This window comes from Engystomops pustulosus, chromosome 1 (assembly GCF_040894005.1).
Source record: "Engystomops pustulosus chromosome 1, aEngPut4.maternal, whole genome shotgun sequence".
Lineage (NCBI taxonomy): Eukaryota > Metazoa > Chordata > Amphibia > Anura > Leptodactylidae > Engystomops > Engystomops pustulosus.
In genome coordinates, this window is record NC_092411.1 from 197,560,529 (window position 1) to 197,581,068 (window position 20,540).

Here is a 20,540-nt window from a genome sequence, read left to right on the forward strand (position 1 = left end):
ATTAAGGGTATTATATCTGGGGTTCACATTATACAGTTTTGGGGATTCCCCCAGGACAGTAAGCTTTATATTATGTGGGGGCACTAAGGGGGGTCATCTTACAGTGTGGGGGCCACAGAGGTGGGTATTATGGTGTATGAGAATACTCAAGGTTGGGTTAAACAGCATTGGGCATATGCTGATTATCTGTGTGTTTACCAGAGGATTTTTTATGCCACCTGCTAATTAGTAACAATGCATGAAGTCATTGTGGTGTATTACAGCACTTTCATTTTGCTGAATTGAGTTGCTACTTTGTATAGTCTAGCCCCTGGGCAAGTCACATGTCCAACTGATTCACAATGCAAGTTATGTGTGAACTTTAATTACTCCTATAAGACTGTCTTTCAGATTTGTATATATTTTTATGAGATAACTAGGGGTTACACTTAAACTGCAGTGTGAACTTGTGGCTGGGACTCTATATAGCATAAAGTAAAGATTTTAACACTACACACAGATTATCAATCATATGTTTATTAACATGTTTATTAAACTGTTGGCAGGGAGCCAGGTAATGTTAAAGAAACAATTAAATCAGTGTAATTATTCAGATGCAGGACAAAGGCATTTTTTAAATCAATATGCCAGAGGATATTGGAACCTGTTATCATGTCCAAATTACCTTCCTGATGACATGATAGGTTCCCATTATAGATAATCAATGTTCTTAAAATAGAACAGTTTTTTTTTACAAATGGTTATTTCAGTGCACTATGGGTGTGGTCAAGAGCTCTGTTAAATCCTCATTTGTCCAGTTTCGTAGATTAAACATACCGGAGTCATGATATGTTTCCAGTTGCTGCATCTCCCATTCCTGTGTTTTCACATGCCATTTTTTTTCAACATGCCATTTAAGAGAAGATCACTGCTGCAGCCTATTACTGGCCTCAGTGAGGAAATGTCATAAATGTCATACATTAAAGGACACCTGTCATCAGGTCTGTGTCACTTGTCCTGTCACCTCTACCTGTTGGAGCAGCTCACAAGGATCCCATCCCAGCCTTTATCTAGTTATTTCATACATTAATCATTGTAAAATCATGTATTCTTTATTATGTAAATTAGGCTGGTCACACGGTCAGAGGCAGTGATGTCACCCCTGTTACCCCTCCCTTCTCCTCCCCCTGCTCATGTCTGTGTGTAATGTATAGTAAAGCATGGCTAGTGTGTGTGCTGCATCTGCTGACATGCTGCATCCTCCTAATACACAGGTGAGAGACACAGACATCAGCTACACATGTACCTGACATGTTCTGCTGTAACATGGCTGCCTGGAGCTGTTGTATCTCTCCTAAACACACACATGCACACACAGGCTGCAGGGGCTGTGGCCACCAGCACCAGGAAGCACATCATTATACAGCCTCACATCATTACACAGGCTGTCAGTCATGTGCTGGGGGTGTGGCTGTGCCTCCCACTCATGAATAGAGTGGACAGCTTGAATATGCTAATGCTTCATTGTACATTTCACAGGTCATTTGCATACAACTTTAGGACCTCATTGCTTAGGTTTACAGGCATGTAGAGGGACAATAAAGGGATATGCTCTCTAATGGCAGTTTATGAAAATATATTTAGTTTAGGGGGGTTATTTTGCATGACGGGTTCTCTTTAAGAGGTCACCGGTGAGCCCAGTGGTTGGCTGCATTATTAGTTAAATAACAGCCCCATCAATGATTTCATCCATCCTGCATGTAATCGTTCAGCTAACTACATCAGATAGAGATGGACAATTAATTAAATTAATTGGATTAATTTACTATTTATGATTGCTAAACATAGTGAAAGCAATGTTTTAACTTAGGGCATCGGGGACGTAGCTAACATTAGAACTAACCGTTGAGCCCCATTGGGTGGAGTCAACATTTGAGTGCTGCTAAATTAAAAAGAGAGGCCATATTATGGTTAGTATTGGTATAGTGCTGCATAGAGAGTTGAAGGCACCTAGTGCTACAACAGTCTCAGCAGTGCTACACTGCTAGCATTATCGGAAACCTCTGATAACGCTAGCAGACACCGCTGTGTTGTACACTAGAAACATCAGACTGGGCTGGAAACGGTCTAAGGTATTCATGAAGGGGCGGAGCTAGGAATGGTGACTGTCACATGATGCGCGGCAGTCACCCCTGGCCAATGGAGTGGGCGGGGAAGTCCAGGGAAGAGGCATTTCTAGTGTACAGCATGACAGGGTCTGCTAGCATTATCGAAGGTTTCTGATAACGCTGGCAGTGTAACACTGCCGTGTCTGTTTTAGCACTAGGAGCTGCTTACTTTAGTGAGCAGCTCCCAGTGCCATTTTTATAGGTGACAGGTGTTCTTTAAATATACTTGATACATCTATATCAGCATGAGATTTCTTTGTATTCCGGCCACATATTGGCCCAAATTTACTAAAAACAGTGCAAACTGCACTAGGTGCAGTTTTCAAGTGAAGTGTACAGGGTGCGCCAGGTTCATGATTTGTGGCACCCATTCTGCATGAATCTGGTGTCCTTTGCACAGTTCCGACAGAGAGAACCACTTTTTTTCGTGTGGTGCACGGTCCGACTGAGCACCAGAATACCCAATTCAGTGCAGAAATTTGCGTTGCATGAAGAATAGTGCAGCCGTGACACAAAAGGGTTGCATGCAACACTTCTCAAATACATGAGCAAGCAGTTTGCACTGAACAGAACATGCAAAGTCCATCAGAAAGCTGGCGCAAGGACCTTAGTAAATGTGGACCATATATTTAGTTTATAAAGTCATGTGACCACTACGCTGACAGATTCTCCTTCATGTTTCATAGTTTCATAGTTTATACGGTTGAAAAAAGACACTTGTCCATCAAGTTCAACCACGAAAGGGAAGGGTTCGGTGAGGAGGGGTTTAGGGGAAAAATTTCTATATAACACAGCCATCAATGTTATTTAGGTGTAAAAAGACATCTAGACCCTTCTTGAAGCTCTCTGCTGTCACCAGAGCCTGAGGCAGGCTATTCCACAGATTGACAGTTCTCATAGTAAAAAAGCCCTGTCGTCTCCGGTGATTAAACCTTGATTTCTCCAAACAGGGACAGTGCCTTCTCGTCTTTTGATTTGATTTAAGCTGAAACAACTTACCACCATATTTTTTGTATGGACCATTCATATATTTATATAAATTAATCATGTCCCCTCGTAGTCGTCTCTTTTCCAGACTAAATAAATCTAGTTGTTTTAATCTTTCCTCATAACTAAGACCCTCCATACCCCTTATCATTTTTGTGGCTCTATGTTGAACTCTCTCCATCTCCAGGGCATCCTTTTTATGGACCGGTGCCTAGAACTGGACAGCATATTCAAGGTGAGGCCAAACCAATGCCTTGTACAGTGGTATATTACATCCTTATCCCGAGAGTCCATACCACTTTTGATACATGACAAGATCCTACTGGCTTTAGAGGCAGCTGATTGACATTGCATGCTGTTATTCAATTTATGATCTACTAATACCCCCAGGTCCTTCTCAACAAGGGACTTTCCCAGATTTACTCCAATCCCAGGTGTATGTGACCCATTGTAGCCAAGTATCTAGTCTTCTAGACTATGCTGATTAAGGTGTATTGTATACTTTTTTTCTTACTTATGTTATTACATGACTACCTTCTGCTCTCTAGAGTAGTTAATGGAATGCCAACTCCCTTAGTGAACATATATATAGCTGAACACAATAGACGGTAGCTGAGGAGCTCCATGGCTGACAAGTTCATATGGCACAGTGATGTTAGGAACATGATTCGGTAGCCTCTGAGTCCTATGTACTTTAGACTCACAAATCACTGTCCACAGCAAGGTGTCCCCGGTCTATGGCTCACAAGCTCCCAACATGGCTTGGTAGCCACTTGCTTTTACAGTATTATTAACTCCTTACTTAACTTGTTTATGCAGTTTATCAGCTTAGACGCTCTGCCACAATGGTTACCCCACCCAAGAGGTGGCCAAGCTACAAGATGTGATAAGCAAGGAACATGCGTCATAAGCTGCTTGTTTAAGCCACATGCACTAAGACCAAGTTTCTCTTTTGCGCCATCTTAGTAAATAACATACAATATAATTCCCTGCTCAAAGCAGAATCTCCTGTCACACCCTCTCTTATCAATATCACCCCTTTTAACATGAAGTCTCTTATCAGTATATGCAGTTCTTCATGTGCCAGTACTCTATTTAACCACGGATTAATCAAACCTTAATTAAAGCTAGTTAATTTCAAACAATCATATTAAAGGATCTAGCTTCAATATGGTATTATAGTAATGCATTCCTATCTCTGTGCTACCATGTAGTAATTGGATTGTTGGTCAATTACTGGCCTAAAAAGTTTATTAGAATTTTTGAAACTAAACTTCAGTGTGACACTGGAAGCCTGAAAGATAAAACAATATTGCCTGTTAACTTCTATTTTAAGATAAAGAAAATATCTGAAGGCTTCAACAGGGCTAATAATTTAGTTTTTTATGGTAGGTACATTGAAGACAAAGAACTGCCTGCATTCCCATTGATCTCAAATGTGCCAGAAACATGATTTGTTAATAATGAATGTAATGATACTGTCTACCCAGAGATAAGAAACTACACCAAATTAGAATGAAATCATTATACCAGGAGATCTGATGATGCCCTCCTGAATAATTTAACAGTTTTAATGGAATTAATTTGACAAAGCCTTGGGGTATATTCCTATTAGAAATCACTCACTTGAAGAAAATGACTTTCAAACTTAGATTTCCGTAAGGCTAAATTGTTTTCAATTTCATTTCTCTAGGTGTCAAAGAAAAGAATATATTGCTTTTTCTTTGTTACCAATTCAAAACACATTGTCGCTACATAGCATATAGTGTTTTATAGATGTTGATTTCACAATTTATTTTTTGTTTTTGCTAATAAAGTGTACCATATATCTGTTGAAAATAAAACTTTTAAATGTAGGATGAAATAGATTTCATTTTGGGTTGAATTTGAAGAAGATATTTATAAGTGTTAAACTATTTAACCCCTTAACGCTCTGCGCCGTACCTCTATGGCGCAGAGGTGCGGGGGATGTATGAAGAGGGCTCATGGGCTGAGCACTGTCCACACACAGGTGGGGTTTGTTGCATATTGCAGCAAAGACCCATCGCTAATAATAGCGGTCGGTGCTTGCCGCCATCTTTCTCGAGATCGTCGCTCACCTGAACGTCATCGGGGGGCGGCGATTAGTTGCCATAATAGTCTCGGTCTTCGTCAGACCCCCCAAAATTCAAATCACTCCCCTTTCCCTGGAACTGATATAAAACATAATGAACACTAAAAATCACAAACACATCAGGTATCGCCGCGTCCCAAAATGCCCGATCTATCAAAATATAAAAATCGTTACTGCCGACGGTGACCTCCATAATGGGAAATGGTGCCCAAAAGTCCAAAACGTGACTTTTACACCATTTTACATCACATAAAAAATGGAATAAACAGTGATAAAAATTTCACACAGACCTTAAAATGGTAGAAATGAAAACGTTGGCTCGTTTAGCAAAAAATGACACCTAACACTGCTCTGTACACCAAAGTATGATAACGTTATTAGCGTCAGAAGACGGCAAAAAAAAATTTTTTGTAGATATTCGTTTAATTTTTGAAAATGTCTTAAAACGCAATTAAATCTGTATAAATTTGAGATCATTTGATCATTGAGATCAAAGAATAAAGTAGAGGTGTTATGGATTTTTGAAGGTGGAGAGCGAGAAATTAGCAAAAAAAAACCTGCGTCCTTAAGGGGTTAAATTGTTTTCTTGATTGTTTTTGTTTTTCAGCAATTTAAAGTTTGTAAATTAGGTTTGTTTGCAAAATTACTAACATTTCAATTAACACAGTGGTGGATATTTATCATACGCTGGAGCTCGTGCGCCAGCGTATGATAGCCCCGCCGCTGCAAATTCGCAGCCCGGTACATCAAGAGGCTTCTGTATGGGGGCGGAGGCTGCGAAGCGTTTATCCTACGCCAGGCACTGCGCAGACAAAAACGCAGCCAGCGTATGAAAAGTCGCCGTCAACAGTAATGCCCACGCTGGCCCACTCCCGTTCGGCCACTCGCTCCGCTAGGCCGGCCGCGCCCCCCCCCCCCCTTCACGCCACTTCACGCCCCTTCACGCCCCACTGGCGTGAAGGTGGCGGATCGGGGCAAATAAGCAATAAGCTAGCATTTGCGATTATTTCAGGGCCTCTGCGCCACTGGCGGTGCGCAGAGGTCCTGATAAATATCCCCAGTATGATTTTATAAACAATAGTTGACTTGCTGGTCCCCAGCGGGTTGGTCAGTGTGTTCAATGGTTAGTGGAGGATCGCTGTGGGGCGCTCATTTGCAGTAAATTAAAATAAATTAGACAAGTAAAGCAAAATGCATGCATATAAATGATGGACATTTCATACCATTTTTTCTGTTTTTTGTGCAACAGAAACTGGTGCGCCTATGTTCATACACGACTGTCGCCCACTGTTGTCATGGAAAACACAGAAACATATCTGTCTAGGGGAACAAATCCTTGTGCCTGGAATATGGGGGCCTGTTCTGCAAGGTATGTGCTCACTATTTAGAAGGATACAAGAATATTGTGTGGATTTCCTTTGTCTAGATTGACTTTGTATTATACTGTAAGATAAATGTAGTTAAATCAAAAAGATGCTTAAATCCCTGCTCTAAGGAGGAAATGATTATGTTATATGAATAATTACTCATGACAGGTAAAGTAAGCGCCGGTTATGGATACAGAACTTTTGCAGATATTTATTCAAAGACTTTGGGGACAGTTTTCCCACAAGCACATTGGCAGAGATTCAGAGTAATGAACACATCAGATCCCCAATAGCCATGTCTCTGCCTGTGCAGCATATATTGAAGCACTGAACAAATAACTCAACTTCACATTTTAGCCATTAATGAAAATGCAATAATAAAATTCGCCCAGGGTAATTTGATATAAGCTTAATAGGAATTAACTCTTTCCTTCGTGAAGTTACTGTACAACTGTACAGTTTTTTTAATCATTTTTATTTATTTTTTAATTGTACATATACACAGAAGCATATGATATTATTTACATACACATCATATCATATATCTGAGGGAAATGTGGGTCTCTACACATTAGCACTGAAAGTTTAAGATTTTTTTAATTACTACAACGGCAATAGATGAGCTGTAGCAATTAGTGACAATCAGGAGGAAGAAATTCCATCCAGCACTATTTTTAGTTTATGGCTACCAGCATACGTCTATGTGCTCACTGGGGCCGTAATCCAGACGTAGTAGAAACGCCCGAGTGGAGAATAGAGGGTGAGTAAGCACTCATAACCCCTTTCCATTGAAAGATGAGCGCAAAATTACTGTTCTGTTGGAAAAAAAGGTGAAATGGGCAACCATATTTACCATTAAAAACAATGGAGCCATGTGCTAGCCATGAAAAAATGTTGTGGTATGGATAGCACCTGGCCAGAAAAATTGGTCATGTGCATGTGCATAAAATAGTACTTTTTAAATCCAATATTAGAATAGATATTTTATTCATATTGGAAAGCTAGTTTTCAATAACTTGAGTGCTAGATGGATATCCTTGTGCCTTTACACAAAGTTTGCCAATTATTATTAAAAAAAAGATTCTAAACCCACAATGGTACCACACTATCAAATACTTCAATGACATCCTTGTCATGTAGCACAAAAACAAATGCTTAAATTATATACTGTGATATATTTTGTCCATGTAAGAGTAATGGGTGCTTCCTAAACATTATATAGGGGAAGGTGGTGTGAAATGGGCCTCAGCTGCTTCTTTGCACAATGTTAGGTAATAATGTATTATTGATAGCAATTTCACCTGAGTTCAATATCTTACAGGGTGATCTTACAGCCCGTCTATAGACTGAAACATAAAATAGTGACATCATTGGAATGGAAATGCTGCCCTGGTTACAGTGGAGAACAATGCAAAGTAACAGGTTTGGTTTTACTATATTTCATCATTTTTTTTCCTACTTATACTTACATAGTTGCATGGTCAACATCTGCAAAGAGTTTGTATGTTCTCTCTGTGTTTATGTGGGTTTCCTCCGGGTCCTCCAGTTTCCTCCCACACTCCCAAACATACTGGTAGGTTGATTAGATTATGAGCCCGAGACTGATTAGGCAAGCTCTAGGCAGCGCTACGTAATCTGTAGACGCTATATAAATAAAGAATTATTAGTATTATTATGCTTAGCATGGCTGAAAAAAAGACGTTGTGATTTTTGGCGGGCAGAAACAGAGCCAATCACAAGCCAGGAGACTCTGCACTCCACCCAGCATGACGTGGTACCCTTACACATCGATAGCAGTGGTTGGCTAGCCTGATCAGGTGACCCTGGAATAGACTAGCCCCTGCCCGCGCTGCTCGGATCATTCTCTGTCTGGATGCCGTTAGGGAGAGAGCTGCTGCTGGTCAGGGAAAGCGTTAGGGTGTTCTATTAGAATAGTGTTAGGCAGGAGTGATTCTACAAGAACCCAACAGCCCTTCTTAGGGCTACAATAACGTTATATATTTACTTTTTTTTGGTTTGCTTGTGGCTGGGCTTGCTGCCACTAGTAGTGCAGCTAGTACCATATTGTGAGGAATTTGCAGGGAGACTTGCGACCGTTGTGTTTAGCTCTTAGTGACACACATATCCACCTTAAACACCAAAGTGGGACAATTTATTAAGGGTTTGATTTGAATTATGCACAGTCTGCTGATTTATTTTTTTTTACGTTTATTTCTTTTTATAACTCAAGGTAATCTGGCAAAGCAGTGTGCTTTCAGTGTAGGCTAGAAAATAGCCATAGGAGAACCCCAACGGCTTATTTAGGCCTACAATAGCGTTATATTTTACTTTTTTTTGGTTTGCTTGTGGCTGGGCTTGCTGGCACTAGTAGCGCAGCTAGTACCATATTGTGAGGAATTTGCAGGGAGACTTGCTACCATTGTGTTTAGCTCTTAGTGACACACATATCCACCTCAAACACCGAAGTGGGACAATTTATTAGGGGGTTTGATTTGAATTAGGCACAGTCTGCTGATTTATTTTTTTTACCTTTATTTCTTTTTATAACTCAAAGTAATCTGGCAAAGCAGTGTGCTTTCAGTGTAGGCTAGAAAATAGCCATAGGAGAACCCCAACGGCTTACTTAGGCCTACAATAGCGTTATATTTTACTTTTATTTGGTTTGATTGTGGCTGGGCTTGCTGCCACTAGTAGTGCAGCTAGTACCATATTGTGAGGAATTTGCAGGGAGACTTGCGACCGTTGTGTTTAGCTCTTAGTGACACACATATCCACCTCAAACACACCGAATTGGGACAATTTATTAGGGGTTTGATTTGAATTAGGCACAGTCTGCTGATTTATTTTTTTTTAAGTTTATTTATTTTTATAACTCAAAGTCATCAGGCACAGCACAAAATCCAGTTGTGTGCTGTCAGTGTAGGTTAGAAACTAGCCATAGCAATAGGATAGCATCGTTTTGTTTAAAAAAAAAAAAAAACACAAAAAAACAAACAAACAAAAAATTTACAGCTTACACTTTAATTTTGAAAAAGTTTAACCCGAGGGCTAGGGGTAGAGGACGAGGGCGTGGACGAGGGCGTCCAACTACTGCAGGGGTCAGAGGCCGTGGTCCTGGGCGGGGTGAGACACCACCTGCTGATGAGGGAGCAGGGGAACGCCGCAGAGCTAACCTCCCTAGGTTTATCATGTCTCAAGTTACTGGGACTCGTGGTAGAGCACTGTTGAGGCCAGAACAGTGCGAAGGGGTGATGTCGTGGATTGCAGACAATGCTTCTAGCCATTTGTCCACCAGTCAGTCTTCAACGCAGTCCACCCATGTCACCGAAATCAGCACTCCTCCAGCTCCTCCACCTCAGCCTCCTTCCCCCAGTGTGCCCCTCCCAGCATTTGAACCGGCATACTCTGAGGAACTCTTTTCTGGACCCTTCCCACAGTCACAAACCACTTGCTGCTGAGCTCTTTTCCGATGCCGAGGTTTTCCACCGGTTGCAGTCTGTGGGTGATGATGACATTATTGACGTAGTGGAAGAAGTGTGTAAAGAGGTGTCGGACGATGAGGAGACACGGTTGTCAGACAGTGGCGAAGTTGTTGTCAGAGCAGGAAGTCCGAGGGGGGAGCAGACTGAGGGATCGGAGGATGATGAGGTGACAGACCCAAGCTGGGTTGATAGGCCGGGTGACAGTGCTTCTGAGATGGAGGCAAGTCCTATACCAGAACAGGTTGGAAGAGGCAGTGGTGGGGCCAGACGGAGAGGCAGGGCCAGAGCTGGTGCATCAGCGCCAAATGTTTCACGTAGTCATGCTCCCATGGCGAGGGCTAGATTTTCAGAAGTCTGGAGGTTCTTTAAAGAAACACCAGATGACCGACAGACTGTGTTGTGCAACCTGTGCCAAACCAGGATCAGCAGGGGTTCCACCACTACTAGCTTTACTACCACCAGTATGCGCAGGCATATGAATGCTAAACACCCCACTCAATGGCACCAAGCCCGTTGCTGAGCCTAGGCGATAAAAGGCACACCGCCCAAGAGCTATTACAGGGCATCACAGAGCAGACTGATCTGTGGCTCACACCGCTGAACCTGAAGCCAGGCATGCTTGTGTGTGACAACGGCCGTAACCTGGTGGCGGCTCTGCAACTCGTCAGACTGACACATGTGCCATGTGTTAAATCTGATAGTTCAGCGTTTCCTCAAGACATACCCCAATCTGTCTGATTTTCAGACGAAGGTGCGCATTTCAGGAAGTCCAGCACAGATGCTGCCACTCTCAGGGCAGCGCAGCTCTGCCTCCAACTTCCCGCTCACCGACTGTTGTGCGACGTGCCCACGAGGTGGAATTCAACATTAACCATGTTATCCAGAGTTTACCAGCAGCGCAGAGCAATTTTAGACTGCCAGATGTCAACTTCCACCAGAACTGGTAGTCAGGTCAGTCAGCTTCCTCAAGTCTACAATGAGGAGTGGACGTGGATGTCTGATATCTGTCAGGTGCTGAGTAACTTTGAGGAGTCAACACAGATGGTCAGTGGCGATGCCGCCATCATCAGCCTCACCTTCCCGATGCTTTGTCTGTTGAAAAACTCTCTGGTCAGCATGAAGTCGGAAGCTTTGCGCTCGTCACAAGAGACGGGGGAAGAAGATTCCCTTGTTGATAGCCAAAGCACCCTCAGGTCTGTTTCTCAGCGCATATCGGAGGAGGTGGAGGAGGATGAGGAGGAAGAGGAGGAGAATGTTGGCGAGACAGAAGAGAGGACCATTGTTCAGTCCTTCACTGTTCAGCGTGTATGGGCAGAAGAAGAGGAGTTGGAGGAGTTGGAGGAGGAGGAAATGGACATCAGGCCAGTGAGGGGAGTGAATTCTGGCGCATGTGGCAGATTTCATGCTAGGCTGCCTATCCTGTGACCCTCGCGTTCAAAGAATTTATTCCAGCACCGATTACTGGGTATTCACTCTCCTGGACCCACGGTACAAGCAAAATCTTTCCACTCTCATCCCTGGAGAGGAAAGGAGTGTGAGAATGCATGAATACCAGCAGGCCCTGGTGCACAAGCTGAAACAGTATTTCCCTTCTGACAGCGCTAGCGGCAGAGGGTGTACTTCTGCGGGACAAGTAGCGAGGGAGAGTAGGCGAGCAGGCAGCTTGTCCAGCACTGGCAGGGGTACGCTTTACAAGGCCTTTGCCAGTTTTATGTCACCCCAGCAAGCAGGGGTGAACCTAGCCTTTCTGCTGCCTGAGGCGAGCTATAAAAAGACGCCCCCCCCCCATATATGTAATATATCAAGGAGTTTCAAGACCAGACACAATCACATTGGTTTAATTTGAAAATAAAGCAATGCAAAATACATAGAGCATCCCACCGTGTACTATATAATAATCACAGCGAGCTACCACAAAGAACAAAATACATACAACAATCCGCCATATAATATCAAATTCAATCCATCATGCCACCATATATTATAAAATACATCCGGCGCTCCCCATGTAATATATAATAGGTCCAGTGTGCCGCCATATACCATATAATACATACAGCCTGACGCTATATGCCATATATCATATAATACATACAGCGTGCCGCCATATACCATATAATACATACAGCGTGCCGCCATATACCATATAATACATACAGCGTGCCGCCAAATACCATATAATACATACAGCGTGCCGCCATATACCATATAATACATACAGTGTGCCGCCATATACCATATAATACATACAGTGTGCCGCCATATACCATATATTACATACAGTGTGCCGCCATATACCATATAATACATACAGCGTGCCGCCATATACCATATAATACATACAGCGTGCCGCCATATACCATATAATACATACAGTGTGTCGCCATATACCATATAATACATACAGTGTGCTGCCATATACCATGTAATATTACAGCGTGACGCTATATACCAGTGATGGCTAACCTATGGCACTGGTGCCAGAGGTGGCACTCAGAGCCCTTTCTGTGGGCACTCAGGCCATCACCAGAGATGACTCCAGGTATCTTCCTGCAGTCCCAGACAGCCCAGGACTTGCTGTGCCCAGAGCTATTTTAAAGTGACAGCTCTACCTGGGACTATTTTCTGCTTTATTGGTGTCCTCAGGTGCTGATATGAATGAAAACTGTGACAGAGAAGGGAGTATAAATCACAAATTAAATTTCTGTGTTGGCACTTTGCGATAAATAAGTGGGTCTTTGTTATAGTTTGGGCACTCGGCCTCTAAAAGGTTTGCCATCACTGCTATATACCATATAATACATACAGTGTGCCGCCATATACCATATAATACATACAGTGTGCCGCCATATACCATATAATACATACAGTGTGCCGCCATATACCATATATTACATACAGCGTGCCGCCATATACCATATAATACATACAGCGTGGCGCCATATACCATATATTACATACAGCCTGCCGCCATATACCCATATAATACATACAGCCTGCCGCCATATACCATATAATACATACAGCGTGGCGCCATATACCATATAATACATACAGCGTGCTGCCATATACCATATAATATATACAGCGTGCCGCCATATACCATATAATACATACAGTGTGCCGCCATATACCATATAATACATACAGTGTGCCGCCATATACCATATATTACATACAGCCTGCCGCCATATACCATATAATACATACAGCGTGGCGCCATATACCATATAATACATACAGCGTGCTGCCATATACCATATAATACATACAGCGTGCCGCCATATACCATATAATACATACAGTGTGCCGCCATATACCATATAATACATACAGTGTGCCGCCATATACCATATATTACATACAGCCTGCCGCCATATACCATATAATACATACAGCGTGGCGCCTTATACCATATAATACATACAGCATGCCACCATATACCATATATTACATACAGTGTGCCGCCATATACCATATAATACATACAGCGTGCCGCCATATACCATATAATACATACAGCGTGCCGCCATATACCATATAATACATACAGTGTGCCGCCATATACCATATAATACATACAGTGTGCCGCCATATACCATATATTACATACAGTGTGCCGCCATATACCATATAATACATACAGCGTGCCGCCATATACCATATAATACATACAGCGTGCCGCCATATACCATATAATACATACAGTGTGCCGCCATATACCATATAATACATACAGTGTGCCGCCATATACCATGTAATATTACAGCGTGCCGCCATATACCATATAATACATACAGTGTGCCGCCATATACCATATAATACATACAATGTGCCGCCATATACCATATATTACATACAGTGTGCCGCCATATACCGTATAATACATACAGCGTGGCGCCATATACCATATATTACATACAGCCTGCCGCCATATACCCATATAATACATACAGCCTGCCGCCATATACCATATAATACATACAGCGTGGCGCCATATACCATATAATACATACAGCGTGCTGCCATATACCATATAATATATACAGCGTGCCGCCATATACCATATAATACATACAGTGTGCTCCCATATACCATATAATACATACAGCGTGCTGCCATATACCATATAATATATACAGCGTGCCGCCATATACCATATAATACATACAGTGTGCCGCCATATACCATATAATACATACAGCGTGCCGCCATATACCATATATTACATACAGCCTGCCGCCAAATACCATATAATACATACAGCATGCCACCATATACCATTTATTACATACAGTGTGCCGCCATATACCATATAATACATACAGCGTGCCGCCATATACCATATAATACATACAGCGTGCCGCCATATACCATATAATACATACAGTGTCCCGCCATGTAAAATATCCTATATGGAGGCCGTGTGTATTATATACTAAATGGAGGCATGCTGTATGTATAATATGGTATATGGCGACACGCTGTGTGTATTGTATATTAAATATATATATATATATATATATATACAGTATACACACTCATACAGCAGATACACATATATACAGCATATACACTCATATAGCATGCATATACCCACACTCACACAGTGTACACACACTTATATACAGTCATACAGTATACATACACACACATTCACTGTACAGAATATACATAAATACATAGATGCATCTAAATATATAGTAGCTTCACACTTACCATAATCGTTGAGGCAGGCCGCGGACGGGTTTGTCGGGCGGCCTGGAGGAAGGGGGGGGGTCAGAGCCGGGAGCCGAGGGCCGGGGTCGGAGCCGAGCGCCGGGGTCGGAGTTGGGGGGTGGGGGTGGGAGGATGTCGGCGTTTCAGTGTTCGGAGTTGGGAGCGAGGGTTGAGGGGGGAGAGCTGGGAACGCGGGGGCAGGAGGGGGAGGGGGAGGCGCCGACAACTTTTGGAGCGGAGAGCGGCGGGGTGGGGGGAGCGGAAGTGAGCTGAGGCATGCGGAGGGCGGGAGTGTCGGCCGGTGGCCGGAACCAGGTGCTGGACAGAGCTCTGGAGTGCTGGTGGACCGGAAGCACGGTGCCGGCGGGGAGCATGGTGCCACACGGAGGGCTGTAACAGTCCCGTTCGGCGGGTGGGAGTTCGATGCAGGCGGGGGTTGGATGCACGGTGCCTGCGCCGGCGGGGAACTCGATGCCAGCCGGCAGGGAGTGGGGGCACGGTGCCGCCCCCTCGTCGCGCAGGAGGTTTGCCGCCTGAGGCGAGATGCTCAACTCGCCTCATGGCAGGTGCGCCCCTGCCAGCAAGACACTGTCACCTGTCCCCAGTCTCGGCAGAGTAGGGCTGATCTTTACAGAAAAATGGTGAGGGAGTACGTAGCTGACCATACCATCGTCCTAAATGATCACACAGCTCCCTACAACTACTGGGTTTCAAAGCTGGACATGTGGCACGAACTGGCGCTGTACGCCTTGGAGGTTCTTGCCTGCCCTGCTGCTAGCGTGTTGTCCGAGCGGGTTTTCAGTGCAGCTGGTGGCATCATCACCAATAAGCGTACACGCCTGTCGACTGACAGCGCTGACAGGCTTCCACCAGGTGAAAGAAGCTCAACCTGAATAATGTATGCACTCCTCCTCCTCATTGTCCTCCTTCTCCTCCTCTTTGTACACTAAAGCAGAAGAAACTGGCTATTTTTTGCCAGGGCCAACTGGCTCTAGCTATAGTACTCTATGTATTTAATTTTTCTGGAGGGCCACCTACCTGGTCCTCTGTTTTAAACAATTTTTGGGAGTGCAACATACAGGCACTCAATCTATTTAATTTTTCTGGAGGACCACCTACCTGCTCCTCTGGTTTGAAAACTTTTTTGGACTGCCACATACAGGCACTCAATCTATTACATTTTTCTGGAGGACCACCTACCTGCTCCTCTGGTTTGAAAACTTTTTTGGACTGCCACATACAGGCACTCAATCTATTTAATTTTTCTGGAGGACCACCTACCTGCTCCTCTGGTTTGAAAACTTTTTTGGACTGCTACATACAGGCACTATCCAAATTAAATTGTCTTAAAGCCGCCTCCACACGTCGTCTTTTTAGCTGCCTCCACACGTTGTCTCCATTGCTACCTCCACACGTCATCGCCATAGCTGCCTCCAAAAGTCGTCCATATAGCTTCCTCCATACATGGTCCCCTTATCAAACAAGCTGTGTCAGGCAGAATTTTGGGTTGTTTTCATGGCTTCCACATCAAACTTGTTAACTTTGTCGCCACCCTGCTGTGTAATCCACAAAATATACTGGCAAACTTTTATCATTTACTGATATTATTTCAGCGCTTCTTGCGCATCTGTTTACATTCCCCTCACACGCCATAACCCAAACTTATAAGAACACTACTACACTTGATCTTATACAAAAGGTTCTTAGAAGTGCTGTTTGGGGAGTAGCTGAGAGACAGGGGCTTGGATTGGCGAAAGCTCGCCTGGCAGCGGAGCGCCAGCTCCATCCCAAGATCCAACTAACATAGTTTTAACTGCAGCACCTTTAATCTACTACTAGTTCATTGCCTCCATACATGGTCCCCTTATCAAACGAGCTGTGTCAGGCAGAATTTTGGGTTGTTTTCATGGCTTCCACATCAAACTTGTTAACTTTGTTGCCACCCTGCTGTGTAATCCACAAAATATACTGGCAAACTTTTATCTTCTTTCTGTGCATATTTCTATTGTAATCCCCATTAGAATAATGGACTCCATAAGTGGCATTGCTACACGGTGTACATCCTGTGCCATATATGCTTTCCTTGAACAGCCGTTCGAGGGGGAATACTGCTGTGTGGGGTGTGTGAAAATTGCTCATCTGGAAGCCCAGATTCTGGATCTAAATGAGCAAGTTTCAAGGCTGCGGGCAATTGATAATATGGAACGAAGTTTGCTGCTCCTGGAGCACAAACTCTCTGGGGAAGATGGTTGTGGGGAGGGAAGTATGGAGGTGCAGAATGAGGGGGCAGCTAGTTGGGTAACATGTAGAAGGCAGGGTAGAGGGAAGAGTTGTAGAGAGTCTAGTCCTGATCTGGTGCACTCCAATAAGTTTGCCAGGCTGGCGGATGAGGGGGATATCAGCTCTGGGGTAGCAATGCTGCAGAAAGACGTGGCCGCTAGTAACCAGGGGACTGTCTGCTCCAGTAAGAAGGGTAATGGGAGCACAGGCAAGGTCAGACAGGTGCTGGTAGTGGGAGATTCCATTATTAGGGGAACACACAGGGCAATCTGTCACAAAGACCGTGCATACCGAACAGTGTGTTGTTTGCCGGGTGCTCGGGTTCGGCATGTTGCGGATCGGGTAGACGGATTACTGGGAGGGGCTGGTGAGGAACCAGCGGTCATGGTCCACGTTGGCACTAATGACAAAGTAACAGGTAGGTGGAAGGTCCTTAAAAATGATTTCAGAGATTTAGGCCATAAGCTCAGGGCAAGGACCTTAAAGGTAATTTTCTCCGAAATACTGCCTGTACCACGTGCCACACCAGAAAGGCAGCGGGATATCAAGGAGGTAAATAAGTGGCTCAAAAGTTGGTGTAGGAAGGAGGGGTTTGGGTTCATGGAGAACTGGGCTGACTTTTCTGTCGGCTACAGGCTCTACAGTAGGGATGGGCTGCACCTCAATGGGGAGGGGGCCCCTGTTTTAGGGGAAAAAATGGCTAGAAGGTTGGAGGAGTGTTTAAACTAGAGACCTGGGGGGAGGGCAACTACACTTGTGCAGGGCAAATAGACGGTGTACATAGAGAGCTGGGAAGAGTCATAGTCCATGGGGGAGGAAGGGGGGCTGGAATGAGATTGGGGAATAAGGACAAAAGGAATACGGACAGGGAAAACCATATAAAGTGTATGTACACAAATGCCAGAAGCCTCACAAACAAAATGGAGGAACTGGAACTCTTGATGTTGGAACAGAAATATGATATAGTGGGTATCAGCGAGACATAGCTGGACAGTAGCTATGACTGGGCTGTTACTATAGATGGTTATAGTCTTTTTAGAAAGGATCGTATAAATAAAAAAGGGGGAGGGGTTTGTTTATATGTGAATTCTTGCCTCAAGCCCGTCTTGCGAGATGACATTAACGCAAATGTGGAGTCCCTATGGGTGGAGATAAGAGGAGGGAAAAAGAATAATAAAATATTACTAGGGGTTTGTTATAAGGCTCCAAATATAATGGAGGCAGCAGAGGAAATGCTGATAAGTGAAATGGATGCGGCTTCAAAGCATGGTGAAGTACTTATCATGGGGGACTTCAATTACCCAGATATTGACTGGGGGGCAGAAACCTGCAGGTCCTTCAAAGGTAGCAGGTTCTTGTCAACAACAAAAGACAATTACCTGTCGCAAATAGTCCTGGAGCCAACAAGAGGGGGGGCACTGCTGGACCTTATCCTTACCAACAGACCTGATAGGGTATCAAAACTACAGGTTGGGGGGAACCTGGGGAATAGTGATCATAATATCATTGATTTTGTATTACGCTTTACTAAGCACGTTAGTGAAGGGGCAACCAATACTCTAAACTTCAGGAGGGCAAATTTTCATCAACTAAGGGAAGACCTTAAAGGCATAGACTGGGATAATGCTCTCAAAGACAAAAGCCCTCCCCAAAAATGGGACTTTTTCTCATATATTCTGAAAAAGTCCTGTGAGAAACACATACCTTATGGGAAAAAGCATAAAAGGAACAAGAAAAACCCTATGTGGCTAACTAGTTTTGTAAGGAAAGCAATAAGCGAGAAAGATAAAGCGTTTAAGGTGCTAAAACGTGAAGGTAGCGATGAGGCATTACAGGATTATAGAGAGAAAAATAAATCCTGTAAAAAGCAGATAAAGGCCGCAAAAATAGAGACTGAGAGAAATATTGCCAGGGAGAGCAAAAATAATCCCAAATTATTTTTCAAGTATATAAATGATAAGAAACTAAAAAGAGAGAGTGTGGGTCCCCTTAGAAATAACATGGGGGTCATGGTGGAAGGAGATGAGGAAAGGGCCAATCTACTGAATGTCGCCTTCTCAACTGTCTTTACCCAGGAAAATCCCCTGGTGGAAGACACAATGAGGAATAATGTTAATTCTTTTTATAATGTCAATAGTTTATACCAGGAAGAGGTACGGCGCCGCCTCGCAACCACTAAGATAGATAAATCACCTGGGCCAGATGGCATACACCCCCGGGTTCTGCATGAATTATGTACAGTGATAGATAGACCGTTATTTTTAATATTTGAAGATTCACTGAGGACTGGTTATGTTCCACAGGAATGGCGCATAGCAAATGTGGTACCAATATACAAAAAAGGATCAAATAGCGATTCTGGAAACTACAGACCCGTAAGTCTAACTGCTGTGGTGGGGAAAATATTTGAGGGGTTTATTAGAGATGCTATCCTGGAGTATCTCACTGTGCACAACCTTATAACCCAGCGTCAGCATGGGTTTATGAGAGATCGGTCCTGTCAGACTAATCTGATTGGTTTCTACGAAGAGGTAAGTTCAAGACTGGATCTGGGGGACGCTGTGGATGTTGTATATCTGGACTTTTCAAAGGCATTTGACACCGTGCCACATAAAAGGTTGGTATATAAAATGAGACTGCTGGGAATAGGAGAAAATCTGTGTATCTGGGTAATTAATTGGCTTAGTGATAGAAAACAGAGGCTGGTCATTAATGGCACATTCTCAGATTGGGTTGATGTTACCAGTGGAGTGCCACAGGGGTCAGTATTGGGGCCACTTCTTTTTAATATTTTTATTAATGACCTTGTAGTGGGTTTACACAGTCAAGTTTCAATATTTGCAGATGATACTAAGCTGTGTAAAGTAATAAATACTGAGGTCGATAGTTTAGCATTTCAGAGGGATTTGTGGAAGCTTGAGGGATGGGCAGAGAAATGGTTGATGAGGTTTAATGTAGATAAATGTAAAATTATGCACTTGGGCCATGGAAACAAAAAGTATAATTATGTTCTAAACGGTCAATTACTTAGTAAAACTGAAGCTGAAAAGGACTTGGGGGTATTGGTGGATGGTAAACTTAATTTTAGTGACCAGAGCCAGGCGGCTGCTGCTAAAGCAAATAAAATAATGGGATGTATCAAGAGAGGAATAGATTCTCATGATAAAGACATTATACAAATCCCTGGTCAGACCACACATGGAATATTGTGTACAGTTTTGGGCACCAGTCTATAAAAAGGATATAGTAGAGCTGGAATGGGTGCAGAGGAGAGCAACCAGGATTATTAGGGGAATGGGGGGACTAGAATACAATGATAGATTACAAAATTTGGGATTATTCAGTTTAGAAAAAAGACGACTGAGGGGAGACCTCATTACAATGTACAAATACCTGAACGGACAGTACAAGGATCTCTCCAAAGATCTTTTTATACCTAGGCCTG

The 20,540-nt window shown here is 43.4% G+C and overlaps 1 protein-coding gene across 1 annotated transcript in view; it reads left to right on the plus strand.

The window, feature by feature from the left end:
• MMRN1 (multimerin 1) overlaps window positions 1-20,540 on the plus strand; it is a 64,225-nt gene that overhangs the window by 27,047 nt on the left and 16,638 nt on the right. The window contains exons 2-3 of the mRNA XM_072117753.1: window positions 6,497-6,616; window positions 7,936-8,036. Coding sequence (XP_071973854.1) covers window positions 6,497-6,616; window positions 7,936-8,036 — 221 coding nt within the window. The remainder of the gene's footprint in view (window positions 1-6,496; window positions 6,617-7,935; window positions 8,037-20,540) is intronic.